The sequence below is a fragment of the Haemaphysalis longicornis genome, unplaced genomic scaffold, assembly GCF_048455015.1.
Source record: "Haemaphysalis longicornis isolate Haplotype H1 unplaced genomic scaffold, Haemaphysalis longicornis Haplotype H1 scaffold_8, whole genome shotgun sequence".
NCBI lineage: Eukaryota > Metazoa > Arthropoda > Arachnida > Ixodida > Ixodidae > Haemaphysalis > Haemaphysalis longicornis.
Genome location: NW_027526445.1, coordinates 118,014,157 through 118,037,318, shown reverse-complemented (window position 1 = coordinate 118,037,318; position 23,162 = coordinate 118,014,157). Strand labels below are relative to the sequence as shown.

Genomic DNA, 23,162 nt, shown 5'->3' with positions numbered 1-23,162 from the left:
GATATGCGTGCCTTGTCGTACATGTGAAACTCGGAAACAGTCAGGTATCGTGAAATAGCCGTACTCGCTTGCCAATGCGCCCCGACAGCGTACGCGTTGACCGGGTGTTGGCGGAGTTGTGCTGGAAGAAAAGTAGTCAAGAGATCAGGACGCAGTGTAGTTAAAAACAAATGAGAATTTAGAAAGTAGAGGTGGGAGAAAATAACTTCTAAGGGCAGGAAACGGTGAGAGAGTTCGAGCCGCGCGTCGGCGAGCGAGTACGGCAATTTCACGACGCCTGAATTTGTTGCCGAACTTCGCGAGTACGGCATGCATATCAAGACGCCCGTCTTAAGTTCACTTAGAGTCATATAGAGGCATAGAGTTCGCATACGTGAAAATTGAAGGTGAAATGCGCGCATTCGGCCTCGGTAGGTGTTCGTTGTGGTGTTGCAAGCGTGTGCGCGAACACACGAAGAAATGTTCAAATTATTCCCTAATTGGCTATGGGTTTTAGCGCTACGAATTCGCGTTTCGTAGTATTTCAATTTGTAACAGGGGGACCGGTTAGTGATAGGATCGTTTGCCACGCGCGGCATTTTGTCACAGAGTAACGTGATGTTTTCTAACAAAAAAGTGTTTTATGCTGGGGTCCACCAAGATCTCACTGGTGCCATATCCGTCACGGAAATGACATCGCCAGAAAAACTTCGATTGACGCGGCTGCGCCGGGATTCGAGCCACAAACTCTTTCACCGCAACGGGAGGTACAAAACGCGCCCCTGGCTGCGCTATGAACAGACGCGTAAATAGGACGACGAACACGCCTTATCCTTTCATTCAGATGGTGCTGCCGTCTAGGAAAGGTGAAACGAAGTAGTGCATCATGATGCTATTGGGCGCCTCAATGCCAGTGCCTACGTGTACAGGGGACATGCAGCGTAAGCTGCGGCGTAGCCTGTAAGGTAATGACGCCGCCTTGTGAATGTCGTGGTCGTAACACGGTCTGCTGCTCCTTTCGCTGCAGCGGACCGCGTGTTCACCTAACGATTCGTTGACAACCTGTTTGGTTTCATTCACACGGACGGTTTGCGAGCTCCAGTAGTTTTTCAGATTTATGCAATGCTCCGGTGTGTGCAATCTAGTGTCTAACGTTGATGTGTATAATGGTGCCATACCGACGAAATATAAGTAGCGGTGTGCAAGTTCGTGTCGATGCACAGTAAACATTCAACTGCTCCTGTGAAGGCACATTTTACTTTCGTATTTTGCCGATTCCTATGGAACCGGGATCAACCACATTTTTGTTGTTTTGTGTGGACAGCTGCCGCAGTTGCTCAGTGTCATTCCACGCCAAAACATCCCCAGGGCCATCTTCGATTCCCTTTAAAAAATCGTGACCGTTCCGTTCACTGCATTATGCGTCCTGTTAACCAATATTTGGGGGAAGGAAATTTCTCTCCCACAGGAAGCCGGACATCGTGGCAGTGACGGAGGCCTAGGTTGCAAAAATAATAACAAAACTCGCAAAAATACCATATTGCACGGAGCACGGTGACGAAATTCCACTTGGTAGAAAAACAACTGCGCTTCCTTGCTGCAGCCCATTGACAGCTGCTGCTAGGTCTCAAAATGTGCTTTGCCGTGAAGCAATGCGGCATTTCTCGGCCACGTTTAAACGTATTGTCCAGCTGTAACAACGTCTGCAGAGGCAATTTAGCTGCATAATTTGTTTACGCTGTTAACATAAGTGTTAACGGGTTTAAGTAACCGCAGCGATGGCTCAGAGGTACAGCACTCTCCTTGTATGCCGGAGGTACCGGGTTCAAATTCGCGTACTGCCAGGCACCCAGCGGTTTATTTAATGGGTATGAGCGTCCCTGGTCGAGTGGAGGCCCTTGAAAGAGGATTACATGCCTGGAAAGTTGCCTTTACCCTTGTGAGGGGCCCCTGACCCTTGTCCACCTGGCGGGGCCCCCGGCCATCATGCCGCATTGCCGGGGGTGAAATAGTCTGGTGGCATGTCCTGCCGCAGGCGGTTACAAGGTGAGCGTCCACAGTGGCTGTTGAAGGCACCATGTGCATTCGTGTGCCTTAGTTGCGTGCGCCGTGCACCTACTGGTAAAGTAGGTACAAGTGACTCTCTGGCCTGGTGCTTGGGCCTTGTGTGGGACTACAACGCTTGGGAAGTTCACCCGGCTTGTACAGGAAATCGCCCCTGTGGAATGGGGCAGCTGCAAAAACACAGGAACTTTGTTGTTTTTATAAGTGTGGGAAATATAGAGTATTTTCAGAACAGTAAACACGAACTTCGAAGAAGTTGCAATATTTTGTTCATGTTCAAGGGCTTCTCGCAGTGTGTGGCAGTCTATGTAAAAATACATTTTTAGGCTGATTTGAAAGGGCATACAGAGCCCATTTATTTCGGAAAGTTTAATCGACGCGCTTTCAGTTTCAAGCGAGAAAATATTTCTTATATTGAGGCCTCTGTCGGCGGGCCGTAGGTTCGCTTCACTGCATGCACCGTGAGTCTCCGTGGCAGTTCCCAGGTGTGGTGGCCATGGAATTCGAGAGACCGTATGTTTCTCCTTCCGTTGTTGTTTGCTTGGTGAAAGTGATCCCACATGCATCTTCAGACCTCCCGCCGTGCCACACATGAGGTAAAAAGCAGAAGCGAGAAAGGATTTGAAGGGTCCCCCGCCAATTAGTGATGTTGCGGTGTGGCAGGGAGGGAACGTTACTGGATCGCAGGTGTTCGCTGCAAACTACAAAGGAAATGTTAGGTTCTGCTGAATTTTCCAAGTATAGTTAAACGCATTTGAATAGCTCAATTAAGCTGCACCCCTATTGAAGGATGATGAGATGGTTCGTCATTTAGACTGCGCAAGAATTATAGTTTTCTCGTGCAAGATCATCCCCAATCGTACTGCGGGGTAAATATGCAAGCTACGGTACTCCACTTCGGTCGTGGCCTACTATTGTTTAGAAAAAAATCGGCCATTTGTGTAATATCACATGCAGTGGTTTCGGACTGTATTGACCGTGCATGACAGCGGCCATGAATATATATTTTTCGAGCTGAGGCTTAATGGTTCTAAGATATTAATTTTCTGCTGCCCGGAAAAGAAATCTTCCAGGCAGTAGAAATCTAAACATTTAAGTCCAATGGCGATCATCATACTTCTCAACATATTTGAACAAGAACAAAACATTACACAAATGTGAGGCAGAAAATCAGTACATAAGCGATATTTGCAGTGTTCATGTATTAAAAAATTCATGGATGCTTGGTTTTTGCGATATCAAATGAACTACTACATCAGCTGCAGAAAATCGCTGCCTGCTGTTGCCCGCGCCACTATAGCTTCTGGCGGAATTTTAAGAAGTCAAACGGCAACAGTGACGAAAGGTTCCACTATATAGGTTCCACGTTTTGCTTGGAATGCACGTGGAGCAGGGCAACGTGGTTCTATAAACATTGTAGTAGGGTGCTTCGAATCGCACGCATCTCCGCCGTACTGCAGCGTTGTCATTGAGGCACCCGTCCTGGAGCAGTAGAACGCGGTAAATTTTAATTGACTTGTGCAAACCTCTAGTGCGTTATCTTGGGAGGAACGAGACGGGAGAGAACAGCATGACAGGTGAGCGGGAAAGAGAAGGGAGGCGTTTACATGGCAGGGGTACCAGTCGACTATCGTCTTTCGTCTACGCTTGCAACGAAAGGAGCAGATACGCGGCCATTTTTATTTTTGCAACCTAGGCCTTAATCACTATTCAACTTGCTGTGAGAGAGAAATTTCTTTCCTCCAAATATTGGTTAACAGGACGAATAGTGCCGTGAACGGAACAGTCATAATTTTTTATAGGGGAATCCTAGAAAACAGTAAATATGTTTACTCTCTCTCTCTCTCTCTCAGAGATAGTCAATCACATTGCCGGGATATTTGACGTGGAATGACCCGAAGGCGTTACGCTTGTGACCCCGAGGTGACGGGTTTGATCCCTACAGCGGCGGCCGCACTTTGATGGAAGCAGGGAACAAAAGTTCCTGTGTCACGGTATTTCGTTGCGTGTTAAAGACAACTAGGCGGTTGAAGTTAATCCGGAGCACTCCAGTACGGTGCGCCTCATAGTGGAGTGTAGTTCTAGAAAACAAATTTCGTGTTTGTTTCGTGTTCTTGCCAGTAAAGGGGAGCGAGGAAAATTTGATTCTGTCACATAGGGAAGCAGGCAGCAAAAGTGCTGATAACACTACCAAAGCATCTTCAAAGAGGTGAAAATTAACTCGCTTGCATCCCTTCACACTGTTCATGCCACAACCGCACATGAGCACGTGAAAACACGGTGTGAGAATACCGAACAATATGTTGGAGTGGACATCGACGGCTAGGTGAATATAGCCTAAAATCATCAGGATGATAGTCAGGGTCTGGCAAACAGTTGTTGCTTATAAAAGTCACCAGCTAGGTTAATGTATTTCAGAATAATGTAATTTTTAAATTTCTTTCTATGAGTAAATTTGAGTGCTTTATCACGACAGATGTCAGCATGGCATAAAAGGAAAGTCATTTGTAGTATTGCACTAGGTAGTACAGTCAAACTCCGCTACAACGAAATTCACGGGGATCGCGAAAAATTTCGTTGTAGCGAGAATTTCGTTGTCGCGGAAAAATCAGTAAATAAAGAAAACAGGGCAGGCGTCTAACTGGCGTTGTGAAATCTCCCACCTACCTTTTCGCCCCAATGTTGCCAACTTGCTTGGAGCTCGCTCCGCCAAAAATAGCACCCTTTTTATAGCACGGAGTTTATATCGTAATTTGCGGTCACAACGCGTCTCGCGGCGCTTAGACCAGCGTTGTAATATGCGCGTCGTACTCGTGGATATCCGCGCAAAAGCAGGCGTCGTGAAATCACAGCGCGGAGTTTATATTTTAATTTGCGGTCACGGATATGCACAGGATATGCACGACACTCTGGGAGCATTTTATTTCCAAAACTTGAAAAAATCGCTGATTTTTGACTGCTTGCGCTTTCCCACGAGCAACGGGAGAATGCGCTGCTCACAGTCTGCGAGGAGCTGCATGGCGACGTCATCGTCATGGGCGCCAAGGAAACTACGTAAAACGTCCAAGGAGTCCATGACCTGCGACGCGGTCACTGACGTCGGGACCGTCGGAACACCATGCCCGACTTCTTCGTCGTCGGATGAATCGGCGGTGGCGGCGGAGGCGGCGCGAGCACTCTTGAGGATCTCGGCATCACTCAGCTCCTCGTAGACGATCACGTCCGCGTCGGCATTTACGTAGTCGCTCAATGCTACGTTCTCAGGAACAATGCCGGCCTCCTCGAGAGCTGCCCATGCTTCGGCCGTTGTCGCGTCTTGCCCCGGTCCAACGTCGTCGGCAGCTTGTGCATCGTCACTTGAACGGCACATCTCTTCGGGTCGAATCGACTGACTTGTGTCCCGGGAAAATTTCGTTGAATCGGGAGAACAATAAAAAAAATGGTTCGTTGTGGAGGGAGTTTTAATACATTGGGGCCTATGGAATGCGGGCGGGGAATCGAAAAACCTTCGTTGAAGCGGGAATTTCGTTGTAGCGGAGTTCGTTGTAGCGGAGTTTGACTGTAGTAATTTTGCGTTTAAATCGAAAGTAAGGCAGCATACAAAAATTCTGTGAACAACCTTTTCCTCTATTTGGACAAAGTTGGTGACTTGACGTAGAGTCGACATTGTAGGTACTCCCACCCTGGTGTTGAGGTTAACCATGAACATATAGGGTCTCCAACATAGATAGGCAGGTTTTCAACACTAAGCTTACAATGTCAACTGGCAGACATTTTTGTGAGGTGTAATAAAAGCCTTCCTAAGTCAATCATGAAATGTGTTGATGTTTATTAACAAGACTACAGTAGCAACTACTATTACTATAAAATATAATGTTTAGTTATCACGCTTTAGCCTTAGTGTGAGCAACGTTAGATTGTAGTTGTGTTTCACTCGAGCCTATTCTCATTGCCACGGGGGGGGGAAAAAAAGGCAACTTTATTTTTTCAATCAGAACTTTCCTACATGGTGAAGTGTCCTGCAATGGCTGATGCCTGTTACAAATCAGCTTGTGATGAGACATCGTGTAACAAATGGGGTGCACACATTACTGATATCCATTTTAAACAGTGTGTTTAAATTTGGTATTTTGTGATGAGTTCTTTTTTTTTTTTTTTTTTCTTTTCTGCAGATTCTGATTCATGATGAAGAGCTTGATGATTACATCGATCTTGAAGTCGGGCAGACTGTGCCGAACAAAGCGAAGCTTCAGCTGTCACGAAAGGTGGCCGTTGCAACAAATGTGGTGAGTATTGCCCATATCGCTCCAGTTAGATTTGATTACAGTGACATAAAACAGTGACAATGACTTTCAAGCATGAGCTATGTGCTCAAGCGTCGAGTAACTGTTGTTTATCATGTACTGTATGATGTCTAAGGAAGAAAGTCCTGTTTCACTACCAGGGATTTTCGTCAATAAAGTCAGTGGCACTGGCTTTCACACATTTGTTGTTTCCTAAATTAAGATATAACTGCTGCTGCTGCAGTTAGTGTGTTTGTATTCACAACATTTCAATGCGTTGGCTAGTTTGCTACTGGCTAGCCACTGGTGTGCCGCCTGCTGCCGCGTTTCCATGGTGTGTATGGGAAGTTGATAGGTGGCCGTGCAGTGCTTCAACTTTCTCGCCGATTTTTGTCTGTTTCCTCAAAAACTTGTAACCGGAAAATCTGTAAATGAATCGAGCAATATAAACATGTCAAATAACAACTTATCCTTGGTAGATGCTTGAGTAAAAACAAAACTCTTCAGGCATGTGGTTTTTGCACATTTTTCCCTCACGAGTATTGGTGTGTCGAACCTAAAAAAATACCTGTTCGGGGTTACGGTTCTGGTTCAGGCGAAATAATTTTGTTCCGGTTCAGTTTCGGTTCGACAAAATCTCGTACCGAACCGGTTTGATGAGTTGAATTACCACTGAAATTAGAAAAAAACATTTAGTAGTTTAAAACGACAGTCAAATCAAAATACAAGCAAAAATTCAAAATGCTGCTGTTCCCCAAGGGCAGTGGCACAATTGCAAAGCAAACTTTAAACAATTGCGAGATATTAGAAAAACAGATGAAGTGGCGATGATTTACCACCTACTTTTTCACCCAGACTTTATGTTGTCCTAGCGACTATTCATAAAGCCACCGCCAAGAGATATGACGGTGGGATATATTTTCTGCCCTTTCCTTTTTTGGTGAAATCGCAGTCGTCGCTTGGAATCGCCCTTCACGCTAACCTTGATGTCTTAAATTTAGGCCTGCGTACTGGCGCGTTCAAATACCAGCGCTTAATACCAATTGGCGCACATTTTATTTATTTGTAACAAAACAGAAAAATCTTACAACAGGCACATACATACTACCAATGAATTAGATTATTTGGTCACCCTGAGTAATTTGTTAGCTGTCACCTTATTGAATGTGTTAGCCACACTTTTGTTAAAAGTAAGCTTTAGTTAACGCTCAGTCACTGGGACTGGGACTCAGATGGGACTTTTTTGGGTAGCCGCTCTTTTATTCGTCCACAGCAGTACTCACTTCCGGAACGAGTAGCAGTAGAAGTAATGTAGCGATTTGGGCAGTCATTACAAGTGCACCTTCGAAAAAAAGCAGATCTGAAAGAGGCAAAACTGCAGAACAAGCAGAAAAGATGATCACTGGGCAAATGGGGCAGTGTGAGTTACCGGCCTGTCTTTCTGCACATGTCATCTGCTTTATTACTGTTTCTGCTTCCAAGACATGGTCGAGGGCTGCAGTTTCTTGCCAAGGGATTAAGTGCGCACCTTAACAGTTTTTTATGACATATCTGTTGCTATTTGTATCTGTAAAAAACGGAACTTGTCCACTGTACTGTCCTCAAAAACTGACCACGGAACTCACTTCCTTCGCATTGATGACACGCTTGGTTGTGAAAGGCAGGCCAAAGAACAGTATAGAGCAATATCCACATTTTGGTGCTTTTTTTTACTTATTCGGTTTTGCTTACTTTTTGCGTAATGTTTTAAAACAACGTTATTCGCCTTTTCGTTTTTGTTATTTTCCGTGTAAACACATTTTTTTTTTAAACTGGCGCATTTGATGCCCCGTGCTATATCTCTGCTTCGAGGAGCAGCTTATGTTGCAGGCCGGCAGACTTATTTTAGCCAGCTGGTGATATTAATTGTGGATTAAAATCTCAATACACGGACGTTCTCGATTTCCATCTACTTCAGAAAAACGGTCGTGGGGAAGTGAGATCGAGGCCACTTGTGGTCAGCAGTAAACGGCTTAGCCACTGAGCAGCTACCGCGGTCACACTTGTCAAGTATTAACAATTTGCAGGTGTCGGACCTTTTAAGCAAATTATGAAATGCAAAAAGTTTGCACGCATCGGGTGTGGGCTTTCACTGTTGCGCAGTGGAGCACTCCTGCAGCCTGATTGCTCCAATGAAGTCGCAGCTAGGGAAGGGCACAGTCGTTTTATGTCCCCTGCAAGCTGCCGAAAAATGACATTTCGTTTGGTCAGCTTGCACTGCGCTCGTGCTTCCAACAGCAACAGACCATTGCAAGATTGGTGCTCATTCATTTCCCTGTTGTTACATAGAGCGTGATAGTGTTCAATTGTCTCGAGGGGAAAGTGCACGAGTGGGTACGAAGTTGATGGTACGTGAAAGAAAAAAAAGCCTGAATTGCATTGACTGTTCAATATCAACAACGGAGGGTCGAACCGTTTTGGCATGAACCGGTAATCGCTATTTCGTTTTTCAGTTCAGTTCCGGTTCGGGTTCAGCGTGCTCAAAAAATAACAGTTCAGTTCCGGTTTTCGGTTCGGTTTGGTTCGGTTCCGGTGCGACACCCTGATTGGTACCCATTGTCAAATGCCAGTACACTTATTCTGACGTGTCACAGCCTACTGCTAGACAAGATTGTGGTGCACCAACCATTGCGTATAGTGACATCACACGTGCATTAACCTTGAAAAATGATGAAACAAACTTTGTCAACCTTAACCAAGCATCTTACCTCACCAGAAGTTTTTGTATGCAGCCAGCCTGTCCCAGCAGCCCAAGCAGTGACTGTGGTCCCAGCAGCCCAAGCAGCACTTCTGTCTTACTGGAGTCTTTGCCAAGCAGTGCAGGGTAAGCAGTGCACAACTCGTGCAAATTAAGTGCATGCAACCAGGTTTACCATTTACGGGCAATATCGTTGAGAATTTGAGTAACGAGTTCACTGTACTTTCAGGAGTGATACTTTGTCTTCTCCTACTCCTACGTCGTCTTCTCCTAACCATGAGAGGCAACACTCCGGAGTTGAAAATGTGCCACTCGAGAATCCACGTGACTTTTTGGAGTTTCGGATGCCAGATCTTGGACCCTACGAACAAGAGCTTCAGCAGAAGAGAGCCATAAGTGGCAACTTGCGCCGCCTTATTGTGAACAAGCTTTTCCAAGCATGCTGGAAGATTACCAGGTATGTTATGCGGCTTCATTTTAACCCTTGTGGATGCACAACTCCTGGTCTGGCGGCTGAGCAAAGGGTTTTTATTTTTATTTTTTGTTGTCATTTTGCTAAGTTTTGCCACGGGCTGTTTGGGCCTTTTTGAACTTGTGCAACAGTGGCAAATGCACTGTTAACATAAGTCGTGGTGCTAAAATTGCCCTCTCCCTCCACATCCTCCTTGCTTTTGAAAGATGGATGCTGTAAGCTAAAAGAAAGTTCACAAATAGGCTGTCACAATTTCTTTTTTTAATGAAGCCGACAGGTAAAATTGATATGCCCGGGTGAAGCCGTACAGAGGAAAAGTAATTGTCTGTTGTGAACCTTACATCACCTGTGGTGACTTGCTTTAGCTTTTGACCCATTCTAACGCCTTAGAATGAAGTAACTAGTATACAATGCAGGTTGCATGCATGAGAGCTCTCCTTTCTAGTTCGTTCTGACTTTGAATGAATTGTTGCTGCGACAGTTCCTTTCCAATAAATGTAATGAAAATCACTGAAGGTGTGCTGCACATAAGCAAAAAAAGAGTTTCTGTTAATTCAAAACATAAAATGCGTTAATTGTGTATTGCTCACTGTGAATTTATTCTTGGAACCTGGCTTTGACCACAAATGTAGCATGAAGCCCCACACTTGGTATCTGTCCTGCGAAATTTGTATGGTAGGGTAATTGTAGAGCCCACTTCCCATAGAACCTCACGTGAGTTGAAGGGGCGCCCTTTCTTCCCCAATTCACTGCCCACATCTCTCCAGGGGTCTGACCCCCTTAACATCCTTAAATGGGTCATGAAGAGAGAGAGAGAGTAAATTGAATGGAAACGGTGATGTTAGCTGAGCCGTTGCGTTGGCTTGCTCTCTAGCTACCTGGTCACCAGCTGGCGTTTAGCTATCATGGTCACCGAGAAAACCATATTGGTCAGACATCTGACATGTAATCAGTATGCATAGGTTCGGTTTGCACTTTAAACGCGTGTTTTTCTCCACATTCTTCCTTGACGTAAGTAAAAATGTTTACTTCGCTATTCAGAATGCTACTTAAAAAGTAAACTCAAGCTATTCCCTTATGCTTTATGCTCTCCTTGATGTTGTAGATTGCTGGCTTTCCTTTCTGTATATATAAAGGTATATCTAATGATGCAACGGTTAAAAAGGAGGTCCCCTTCTCCAAAAGAGTTGTCGCACTGGTGCAGGCCGCACCCTCAAGCGTAATCCAAATGGGCAAGGTATCAGACCCATAATCCCAATGTGTTGGTTTTGTCCCCGCTGTAAATCGGTGCTTTTCTCCTCGATCTTTCCCAGCAGTGAAAAAAAAAAAGAAAAGAAAAAAGAAAAAACTCATTTTGCACCCCCCTTTCCCCCCAAATTACTAACAAAAAAAAAATGTCAAGCTACTTCCTTGCGTTTTCCTTGACATTCTAGACAGCTGGCTTTCCTTTCGGTATTCATTCAGTGAGTCCCTCATTCTCAGTCACACTAGGCTACATGTATAGACTTATATATCATCATCATAGAGAGAGCGATGAAACATGTTGACAAGACTTGCCTTCGTCAGGGCAATTTTCTTGTCAAAACGCTGGCACTGGACTGAGGCCACTACCTTGTCCAAAGTAGACAGATACGCACACATCGGGTTTTAATGCGTTGGTAACTGCTGTGTGAATCATTGGTTTTCTGGGCTTTGCGCATGTTGTGTTGATCTTGTGTTGCAGGTACCCAACACATAGACTTTACCAGACTGCTACCGAGCAGCTTGTCAGTCGCTACCCGCACCTTATCGATCACCTTGATGGCCGAGACGGTCTGGTGAGCACTTCATTTTAAAATCTTTCAGCCAATTTGTGTGGTTTCACAGTCCTTCATTAAAATATTATACTCTTTATCCCAGCATTGCAGCCTCCTGGGGATAGAGAGCAATTTTATAGAACATTATTGCAGTTTTGCTGGTGGTGAAAGAATCTGGCACCTCGGTTTCATATCACAGCATGATCCCACCACACGAGATTTCTTTCGTTATCAGGGATTTTGCATTATGAAGGCCGATTTGCTCGAATGTTATAGTACTGCTTACAAAACCAAGCAATTCTGCAGTTCTTTCATTCAAGTAATGGTCTCCGGAAATTGTTACCTGAGAACATAACGGAAATTGTTACCTGAGAACATAACTGTCCTAAGTACTAACTGATGTTTACAATTCTCTTCCGAAGCTTTTATAATTTACTATTTAATTTGATTGTTCTATTGGTGTATGTGCATGTGTGTTTACTTATAATGTGTGTGCACATAACTTCTAAACAATATTTACCCTCACTGCCAAGTTTTTTTACAGTTAATCCTCACTCCCTTCCACATTTTGCTCGCATCTTTGTTCTTTGGAAATTGTGCGCTACTATTTCACTATGGTGCTCTGCAAGAACTGTAAAATTTTTCGTTAAGGATTACTACCTCTACAACAAAAAATTGCTTAGAAAAATTTCGGTGAGCTGGAAGCTGAAGCGCAGTGAGTTGCCTTTGCAGCTTTGCTTTCGTCAGAGTTGCCGTGGCTGCACCACTGAGATGGAGATGTGGATGTCAAAACAAGCATTCCATCTCAGGAAAACTTGTTTCTGGGCTTGGTTGCTACACTCTAGGAGCATGAATAGTAGCGCTAAAAAACAACACACGAGAAAGAAGCCAGGGACATGCTCTACACTACCAGCTGCTTATTAGCAGAAACTAGCGTTGTACATTTATACCAACATCCAGACATATGCAAAGAAAACAGCAGCATAGATGTGCCAACAGGCATCATTAAAAGAACTTATCTCGAAACTGCATCTCTGCATTGACCAATATCACAGAAGTTTCGCTTTCATAACCACTACCTTCCATCGTATGCGTTCGCTTCCAACAGTTCTGTGGCCTTTTGATTTTTTATTCTGCCTAGTATCTTCGTTTTGAAAAATTGTGGCTCACACCCTGCAGGATTTGCAATGTGTGGTCAAATGTGCGCGGTTTCAGTAAAAGCTCGTTAATTCGAACTTCAAGGGGACGCCGCCTCAGTTCAAATTATTGAAAGTTTGAACCAACGAAAGTGGAGCACAAAAGCTGTATAATTAGATTGTGGAGCAGTAGAGTGTGTCAGCAATGAAATGCTTGAAAAAAACCGCGATTGAAACCTGCCTTTTATGCTTGAAAGCGAAAGCTAGGACTTTATCCTTTAACTCTTTCGCTACCGCCGGAAAATTGACCAATTTTTAGGGGTCCAAGAAAACATTTTCTCCTGCTAAAAAAATTTGTTAAGCACTAATTACAGGAACACAAAATGCAGATTATTTAACGGCCTTTCCAATAACACCAGTTTTTTTAATGTTTTTACATATCATAGTAGTGAAAAAAAATATCAAAATCAACATTTTTGTCAAGTTGTCGAAAAAAATGATAAAAAAGGAGCTGTGTATATCAAACCACCGGTAGTAGAAAAAAGAATGAGAATATACATTTTGTAGGGAAACATTTCAAAAACACACCCTAGAAAAAATGTCAACTTGCGCGGAACAGTTTGTCAGATATTTAAAGAATGTTAGCACGCACGGTGCTTGTGTCATGCGGTGAAGCCCCACCTCCAATTCAAAATGTGCAATTTCGGGTTGTTCCCTGGAATAAATCTGAGCATCATTATGCACCAATTTGCCCCCACATAATGTAAAAACATCTTGTCAATGACTGACTTTGCATTTAGAGCGAGCACAGTATTTGGGACAAGCACGCGATGCGGAAAAAAACATGCATGAAGTTGAAAACGGAACGCCGTGGTTGGTGCTTGTTGACGTTCACGGTCAGTTATCTCTCAAAACATAAAGCTGAGCTTTATTATCATCTTCTTACTCGCAATTGTAGCCTTGCTCGCAAAAATGAAGTACAATGCGCTAGAATCATGCGCTGCGATCTTTGGCCAAGTAGCAGTTGCGCGATGAAAAAGATCAGCACAATGAGCCTCCTCTATTGCAGCGTCACCTAACATTTTTCAAATGAAACAGTATAAAAACTTATCGGAGACTCCGTCCGAATAGGCAGTTCAACTAAGCAGCAACATTAGACACCCGGATATACCCTTGCATGGAAACGAAACTGGAAGGCGAACAGCTGGCAGTGTAAGGCCGGTTTGAAGCGCTGTCCTCGGCGGACCAGATATCTGGCGACTGGGTGTGATCTTTTGACTTGCATCTGAAGTTCTTATCGCAGAAATCGGGTTAAGGTGGGGGGAAATCAGGAGCGGCGTTCTTTGTTTGAGGATCAGTCGCGGACGCTCCAGGCGCCATGGCAGGTAGCCTTGAAGTTGGGTAACTGCGTAGTAGTGCTACATATGAATTTCGCGATGCAGAAATGAAACCGAAACTGTTGTAAACTGTTCGCGAATGGTCCTGAGGTAAGTAGAACTACCACAGAACTGAGAACAACGTGCGCAAAGGCAATAAAACTGCCTAAAATCATAAAGTAGCTTTGCAACCAGGCACTGCTTGACATTTTCAGCCGATTTCTGGGATTATTACTGTCAGAGCGCGAACGTGACAATTGAAAAACGTTTGCTGGTTCATCATTCACGCCCTGATAGCAAAAAACGAACACTGGTGCAGAGTGATTACGAGTGGCACGCATTCTTCGTTGGTAGCAGTGACACGCGATGACCACTCCCCTTTTCCATGCCCAGGTGATTCGAAAGCGTGTCAAAAATCACGTTTTCGTTGCAATAATGAAAACATAACTTTTTTGAAAGGCCATTTTCTGATCTAACTCCGAACAGCTTTACTTGTTTGAGCAATGCCTGGAATGCTATGAAAAGGCGCTCCCAAAGTATCGATCAAATTGATCGATTTTGAATAGGTGCGGTAGCGAAAGAGTTAATGAGCGAATGTAGTGGAAAGCCTTTTTTTTTTTTTCTTTTTTTTTAAATTCTCATGCTGAAGAAGAGTTGGGGGGCATTCCATGCAGTCATTACTTGAGAGCGATGGCTGCCCTGGTGCTCTGTCCGCCACGTCCTCGGGTCACTTGCAGCGACAGGTTCTACACGTTCGACCTCAGAAATGATGCTATCTGTCAGCACGCTCCACATGCTAGAGTCTTGCCCACATTGATGTAGTCCGCAAAGAAACTCCTTCCAAAGCATTCACTGTGGAGTTTTTAGATACAGGGTGTCTACCAACCTGGAAAACAGGGAAACCCAAGAATTCTCTGGAATTTTGTGTAGTCTGGAAAGACTCGGGGAAAACTCGTGGAATTTGTGCTTCTATCAGGGAAAAGTGGCTGTACTTAATAAAGGAAGTGAAATTCACGGTAATGCTTGCTCAAGTAACAGCAAGTCAGAAGTGGACAGTCCTCTGGAGCAGTTGCTGATGGCGCTGTCTGAAGTCACTGTTTCCCGTGAGAACTAGCTTCATACAGCTTGTAAGTCACCCTTACCCCCTGTACGCTCCCGTTGTGTTCTGGCGTGTTTCCCAGACTCCTGAAAGGTGGAAGAAAACGTTGCGCGCCGTGATAGCTTGTTGTGGCAGCGTAAGGGAGTCTACAGGGGCAGGGGCAGTACCAGTAGCTCTCAATCCTATGCCTTAACACCTGGCACCATCTACTGTGGTTTCTAGTTAGTTGGCGCACGTTGCGAATCTTTGAGTTGTGAATCTGGCACTTAATTTTCAACTTTAAAATTTCGCTGATGTGTTCAAAATACATCTTAAGTATCGAATATAGACATTGTACCCCGTTTCAAGAGTTACTTTTAACTGCAAGCTGGCACTATAATCCGCTGCGTAGAAAGACAGAACATGTTTTGGCTCCGTAGCTTTCGCTACGCGCCCAAAGGACTTTACTGGGGTCACTGTAGCGGGATGTAATTGAGGTGTTTCTGATTTCCAATGGGAATCTCAAGTGAACTCTTCCCGCTCATCCTGTGCAGCGCTGTGATGCTAGAAGTATGGTGGCGTTTAAGACCACCTGATGTGACAGTGTTTAAGATTCAGGTGTCCCTCATCCAAACCAAAACAAGCTCTTTGAAGCAGTAAAGTACAGCACTGAACCATTGAGTGCGAGCTGAGAACGTGGCAGTACAGTTTTACCATATTTTTTTCGGTATTGCATTCAGTGTGAATTTTAATACCACTCTGTTATGTTTCCCTTTTGAATGAGATAAAAGTAACTAATTAGTATTGAAACTTTATTACGCCATGTTTTATTTTATGAGGTGCTTTTTAGAGGGTGACAGCAACTGGTGAAGTGGTGTCAGCCCGTGTTGACATTCTGTGTCTGTTCTGTGAGAGTTCTGTGTCACTCAGGGAGTTTATCAAAAAGACCCAAGGAAAACCTGGAAAACTTGGGGAATTTCAAAATGTCAACTTGGTAGACACCCTGAGATTGCTCTTACCCAATTTAACTTCTCTCTCTGTTTTTCTCAGCTTTCCGGAGATGGCGCAAACTCGTGTGTATGCAGCGGGGCTGTTTCTCAGGCCATCCGCCAAGTCCCGAGCAGCCAGTGCACCGACACGTAGTTCAAATTATCCATGGCAGGGGCCCCTTGTGTTCGAATTAGTGAGACTTTCACTACATATGCTGCTATAAAGACTTATCTAGATCAAAATGTACAGTTTGAATTATCCATAAATTTGAATTATTGAAATTTGAATTAATGAGCTTTTACTGCATTAGTCTTTCAATTTCGCGCATGCTCCCTGAGGCGGTCGTTCAAACATCTTTTAGTTTACCCGATTATAACCCTTTGCAGGCAAGGGGAATTTTTCTGCTAATAAACAATTGGGAGTGTAGTGTCTGTCTGTGCCTTCTTTCTCGTGGGTCATTATTTCAGCACTCTACTATCGTGCTGTAAGCATTCCATCTGTTTTCCGAAATTTACCATATCTGTTCTATGGGTTTAAGTGACCTCAGGTGGTGCGCCACGCCCTCGCCATTTTTGTACACAAGTTGTCTAAAGGCAACATGAGCATGCTCAGGTGGTGCAGAGGGTGTGCATGTGTGTGGTCTCCTTATTTGTCCGAGGAGTGGCAGTGAAAGGGTTAAAAACTGTTTTCTTCCATTTCTTGACAGGACATGTGGACGGGATGCCTCCGAAACAAGTTTAAGAATGCGCGAAAACAGTTTGAAAACTGCTCACCAGAAATGCTTGCCCGGAAGCAAAAGTACAGCCATAAGAAACAGAAGCAAACTTGCTCCGACACCGAACCACCGAACAAGAAGCTCTGTCGCCTAGCTGTAAGTTCAGTTGCATGCCTCGCTAATTTGCTTTCTAGCTTGTTGGTGTTTGTGATTGTGCGTCGAATATCAAAACATTGTGAGAACAAAGAGGGAAGCCCATAGAAGCCATCAACAGTATTCCAGCCATTGTACTTGACATACAAAATTCTACTCTCGTGGACACTTTTTACTGAAACTCGAATACTACTCGAGTGTTTGTTTTGTGGCCGCTAGCCGTTTGTGGCGCTCTTGACCACATTGTTGAAGCTACCCCCGAAGGCTTTTTGAATTCTAAAGGTTCCTTACAAAGCTTGCAAGCAGCCCTGCACCACTGGCCTCTCACTTTGTTGAAAGACCCGGGAAAGAATTTCACCAGGCTGACGTGAATGGTCACGACATTGTATTTGAGTGGCTGCCAAGTCACCACGGAAAATGCCCGTGGGTCAGGGAGCTTGTGAAACTTCTTCTTGTGATAAATATGCTTATCAAATAAACATGCTTTCATTGTTTATACGGTTGTAAATACAATAAAAGCTCGTTAATTTGAACTCGGTTAATATGAACTTACGGTTAGGTCGAACTGACGCCCTGGTCCCAGCACAGCCCTGTATATTTCAATGGGGGAAAACTCCCAGTAATTCAAACGCCTTGGTTTCTAGAACGCTTAATTCGAACTGGGATCCCCTGGTTTCCACCGCTCCTCGCAGAAGTCGGCCCAGAATGATTACAATGGGTTGCAAATCCAAACCAAACCAAATTTACTAGAGATGCATGCAAATCGGCGTCGAGGCTGGGTGTTGCAGCACGTTATTTCTCAACACATGGGAATTCCGACGCTGCGCTGAAGCTCTTTGACAAGTTCCAAGCGATGATGCTCACAAAGTTGTGACAGAAGAAACTCGAACAAATGCATATTACCGATTACTTTTAATTTTGATTGCCTCGACCCTGCCTAGTAAATAAACTTGCTTTCGCGCATAGACAGCGTGGTTATTTCGACATTGCAGCTCGCTGCTCACATAAATGCAATGTCAGTGCCTGTTTCGGGCGTATAACTGGCTGATCCATTAATTTTGTTCGCTGTTTGACCTCGACGAGCATTATTTAAAAAGTTCACCTGCCACAAACGTGTAGTAACGCCTAATTCGTGATAGCAAGTCCAGAGATGGCTTTTTTGTGTTCTTCCCATGCAGTGCGGCGCGATTTTCATTCATTCTGGCCCCCTCCCACTAATTCAAACTCTGCTTAAATCGAACAATTTGATGGTACCCTTTGACTTCGAATTAACGAGCTTTTACTGTATAAATATTGTTATGTGGCAGCAGGATGAAGGTGACACAAACAACGAAAGATGTAACAATCTATTCACGGAATGTACAAGGTGGCCATAGGTCAGACCAGGCCAGGCAACATGCCCCACCAAGCTTCGTCGTCGCAGATGCTGGTGCACGACACCACGCACCACTGCCGTTTTCCTCATCTTCTGATGCCGTTACAATATAAATAAATCTAAAATTGAATAAATATACTTAGTTTGTCCGGTTGCTAAAGCAGTATTTAATTTATAAAAGAAAAAAAAATTTGTGGTCTGTGCCAGCTGGAACAACTACACAAGTGATAATAACACAACTCTTCTTGGGATCTGATTGGATGGTGGCTATGATTCAAAAGTTCATGCATATGCTCTAGCATTCGTGCCAGTGTCATCTTTCGTTGGGAAAAACATTGGTGCTATTGGCAGCAAGTGTATGTGTTGGAATGTAGTTCTTGTGTTTTGCCCTTTGAACGTTTTATTGTAGAGTTGTCCGCATTAGCTTGTTTGTTGCAAAGCATCCAGGGATTTGAACGTTGTCTTTGGTCGCTTATAAGTGGTACTTTAAGAATCGCCGTTACTCACTACAATCGAACCCCGCAATAACGAAACCACCAGTGAAAGCCGGAAAATTCACTTTTGGGAGAGTTTCGGTGCTGCGAGAATGAAACCTAAACAACAGGAAAAGCGGCCACAAACCGAAAATTTATTTCTGAAAATTGGTTATATTACATTTGCAAGCCTTGCCTTCCAGCAACTTCACAACACGGCTCTCAAGCTACAAGAAGTGGTTCGTTGCTGGTCGTCGTGCACGCCTAAAAACGACGGATCACATCAAATATCAAATGCATCCAAAACATCCCGCGGGTTGGCCTTCTCTGCACGTTTTTTTTTCCCTTCTCCTTGGCACCAAGTATGTGCGAGCATGCAGGGCAAAGTTCAGCTTCTTCTGTTGACGAACTTTGACAGACAGTGGCACCTTCTTGTTCCAATGCGGTCCACAAAACTGAGTGAGCACTGCTTTGTTGACGTCCAGAGAGGCCACAGCTGTCACTGTTTTGTATTGCGCACGTGCGCCATTAAAGGGACACTGCAGTGGATTGGTCAAGTTCCCGTTTTTGCTTGCACTGTGCAGACCAGCTCAAATGAACACACTTTTCATCGTTTATCGGGGCGATAAGGTGTTATTTATTTTATAAAACCTGAAAGAACCTGAAAGAACCTGAAACTACCGTGTGCGGTTTACAGCGGCTGCACCAACAAACTGCACTGGCATCAGGTAAAGCTGCTACGTGATTGGACAATGTCCAAGATTAGTATGCAAACAAGTTTCGGTTTCGGTTCTGTAAAACAAAATACTTGACATCCGATGTTATCGTAGGATGGGCATTCTCGATATCTCAGTAATCGTCATGCCGCGCTTCTGCCATGTTGTCGGCTCTAAAATGCTTAAGATGAGCCTCCCAGGACTGCTTGAAATCCTAGCAATCACTAGCCGAGGCCTACGCACTAGATGAACGCCCTCCGCGTTACTGCAGATGCTCAAATGCCATGCGCTTTTCCCCCATCTTTGGAGCTTGCCTCACTCATGCCTGTATCGTAAAAGGTGTGTTCACACCAGGCCAAGGGTGTGCTGATTCTGGCCTGTGCCCACTGCCCGCAAGCAGTCGGTGCTTATGGCAACAGCACGCTAACGTGAACCTGCTAGCGCGTCAGTGTCAGTCTGCGCGTTCTGCAACTTCGCTTGTGGAGCATGAACGTTACAGCGCAAAAAGGTAAATTCAATATAGAAAACATTGGCCGAAAATGAAGAAATCAACTTACAAAAAAGGGGGGGGGGATGTACAGTGCATGTCAGGCTTGTCTACAGCAAAGGAGCGTGTGTCTTCGGAGCATGCTGGTGACATCTGCTGATAACTGCTGGGTTAGAGATAGCTTGCCAATGCGCATGCGGGGATCTGGGACAGGCTGTGGCCGGTCGTCGTTCAGCGCGGGCATCTCAAATTTTCAGTCGCCACCACCCGCAACGGGTGCTTCTTTTCTGCGTGCCAGCCGTAAGCGGTGACACCGGAGATCAGCGTGTAATTTCAGGCGGTGCATTATCACCGCAGAAAGTTACGTAATCGCACAGCAGGTTTGACCGAGAGTGCTGCAGTGAATTGTTGCGTGCATTTCGTTTGGTACTCGTGAGACTCAGAATATTGGCGCTTGTAGTTTTACACGATTACGTAACTACCGGCGGCGACATTACACTGCATAAATGACGCGTCTATCTGGCCTGTTACCGCGCACGGCTGGCACTGGGGAAGACCAGTGCCCCTCGTGGGTGGTGGAGTCTGAAAATTAGAGTGGCCCATGCGAAAGTACGACCGGGCCAACCCTGTCAGAGATCCACGCACACGCAGTGGCAAGCTATATCTCTAACCCAGCAGCTATCAGCAGATGTCGCCAGCACGCTCCTGAGTCGTGCGCTTGCTTGCCCTAGACAATCCTGACATGCACTGTACTCCCGGGGACTGGAACTTGCAACTTGCAAAATAACATACCTAGTGCTCCAGACCACTCAGCCACGAGCCAGCACTGCCGGTGTTGGAAATATAAAGTGTATAATGTATAATCAGTTCGCATTTTAATTTAGTTTTAGTTTTAGCGTTTCAAGCAGCTTAGATTACTATTTGTTGTATAGTGCTCGTGCAGTAAGCATCCCCCAAATTTCCACAATATCTCATGTCTAGCAATTGCATTTCTTAGACGGAAAAGCGTTCGCAGATGTGTGGTCGTGCTGCTGACCGCTGTGCTTGTTCACCCAGCGCAAAAAAGTGCTTCCTGCATCCTAGTTATACGCTGTACGGTAAAAGTTTTGGTTGATTTTATTTCCTTAGTACCTATATTAACTCCAGTGACTCTTGTTCAGCCTTCAACTGGCCTTAGATTTTCCTACAAGCGTACGGGTCAGCGAAGCGTTGCAGATGCACTTGGGAAGTGCTTGTGTGGAGTGACCTGGGCTTGGAGCTTGATACAGTGTACAAACTAACAAACTAAAGAAAGGCACATTCTTTCATTCACAAACGTGTCGGGGCTTAACTTCAACGGAGCGAACGAATTGCGACGACCCGTTGGCGGCCAGCGGACTAAACGCTGGGCCGACTGACTCTGTCTGAGTGTCGGCGAGCTGTGCAGTCAAGCAAACCCACCTTTTTGTGACGTCATACGAAACGCCACCGAAAATGGGCGAGAAGGCAGAGAAGAGGATAGCATTTTCGAATTTATTTTTCTGGTGAATGAAGTCGTGCAAACACAGCGAGAGCGTTTGAAACATGGCCTACAGACTCCAGACTACAATTTGTGCTCGTAATCCCGCAATGTTTACAAATCACTTCAGTGTCCCTCAGAGTGGCATCCTTGCTTTTCAAAACGGTGGAGCAAGCTGCAGGCGGTTCCGAACTCGTCGGCGCTATCTTCCCTTTCTCTACTTGGGCCACTGACTTGGGCAATGATGGCTGCCTTATCAGGTAGCGATAAAAACTTCCACTTTTGGGCTGGCGAAGGCATCTTACTGAGAGCAAACGTGCCAATTTGCCACTCACGCAACAAACGCAAGCATGCTGTTCAGCAGCAGGAGGCTAGCGTAGCCCTGGCCCGAGCCAAAGCCACGCAATGGTCCCTAGCCACGCCATGAGTCATCATGTCGCTGGCGTCATGTCGCAAGCCATCATGTCACCATCAAGGGGGCAAATCACTGCCCCCTGGTGGTGTCGCTGCGAGGCTGCCTCTATTGCACAGCTGTTTTTGTAAACAAAAACTGAACTGTGACTTATTCCTCTGTCGTAGGAATCGGTATAACACGAAAGTGAAATGTGCAGCGAAATATGCAGCTGAGCACTATTTGCGGGTCGGCGGCTGCCTTGTGGGTGTGCTTGGCGAGCGACGTCCTGCTGGCGGGTCACTTTGGCAAAGGTGTGCTGGCGTCATTTCCGGGACAGATGTGACGTCAGTGAAATCTTGATGTATCTAATTACTTTTGTGTTAAAATATAAAACCCCAAAACAAACAACTCTAGGTATAACGTACTCTTTAGTACTAAAGGTTGCTTCCCCGCAAGAATACCCTGTGCGCAGGGGTGCACCCTTTACAGGCCGCTTTCTTTGTTGTACTGGCGTTGCTTCTGGGACGGATATGACGTCACTGAAATCTTCAGGTATCCGGGATAAAACACTTTCATGTTAAAGGGGCCCTGAAAGGCATTTTGAGCACACTAAATGAACTAGCGCAACCGTTAGATTGGGTCGTCAACGTCCTCTGTGCCAAGTATTACTCTTTTACGCGCAGCGGAAAGCTCACACTTTTGTTGCAAAGTTTGTCGTTTTTTTCTCACCCTTTCCTTCGTGTTTTTGGACGGCGCCATCTTCACATGTCTACATCATGGATTCTCAGATGTTCGTCATGAGCTAGACATCCTGCTATTGGGCGGCTTTTTCACGCACTTCCGGCAAAGAGATGAGTCGTCTGCTCAGCGTCGGCTCGCCGGCTGATCTGCCAGCGGAGTGCCGGACTGCTTGGGCATTTTACGACAAACGAAACAAGTGTAAAACAAACGCTTAACCGTTTGTATTGAATGCAACACGGCCATAACACGACATGGATATTCTCTTACCTGAGTACGTTCCATAAAGAAAGGGTTGAAGCCCCGTGGCACTTCTTTCGTGCAATCGCAGAGAACGCCCTGAGCCGAATGCCCGGGTTTGACGCATACATTTTATTCAACTTCAAAACAATCCAGAGATGCGTTTCTAACGAAAACAACGTCACAACATGCGTTGAAAGTCTGAACCACGATTGACAGAGGATGGGTTGCCTCCTGCCCGTCGTAAATTCGGTACTCACCTCGCGCGCGGTTTGCTGGGACGAACAGCAAGTCACTTAACTCTGGCGCACAAGCCGATGGCTTTTAGCCACGCACACTGCACATACCCCGCACGAGGTTGAGTCGTACGTCGCTCGAGAAAGATAATCCAGGCCATGGGAAGCACTATTCACCCGCAGAAGCACAACGTCGCATTTCATCGCGAAACAAAGGCGTCCACAA

General features: G+C 45.3%; 1 protein-coding gene across 1 annotated transcript in view; it reads left to right on the top strand.

Moving 5' to 3' along the window:
* The first annotated feature begins 392 nt into the window (after window positions 1–392).
* The window catches only part of LOC144150094 (sterile alpha motif domain-containing protein 3-like), a 37,148-nt gene continuing 14,378 nt past the window's right edge, over window positions 393–23,162 (top strand). Inside the window, exons 1-6 of the mRNA XM_077681907.1 lie at window positions 393–410; window positions 6,216–6,329; window positions 9,098–9,189; window positions 9,293–9,520; window positions 11,259–11,352; window positions 16,618–16,782. Of these exons, the coding sequence (XP_077538033.1) occupies window positions 9,408–9,520; window positions 11,259–11,352; window positions 16,618–16,782 (372 nt within the window). The 5' untranslated portion in view covers window positions 393–410; window positions 6,216–6,329; window positions 9,098–9,189; window positions 9,293–9,407. The remainder of the gene's footprint in view (window positions 411–6,215; window positions 6,330–9,097; window positions 9,190–9,292; window positions 9,521–11,258; window positions 11,353–16,617; window positions 16,783–23,162) is intronic.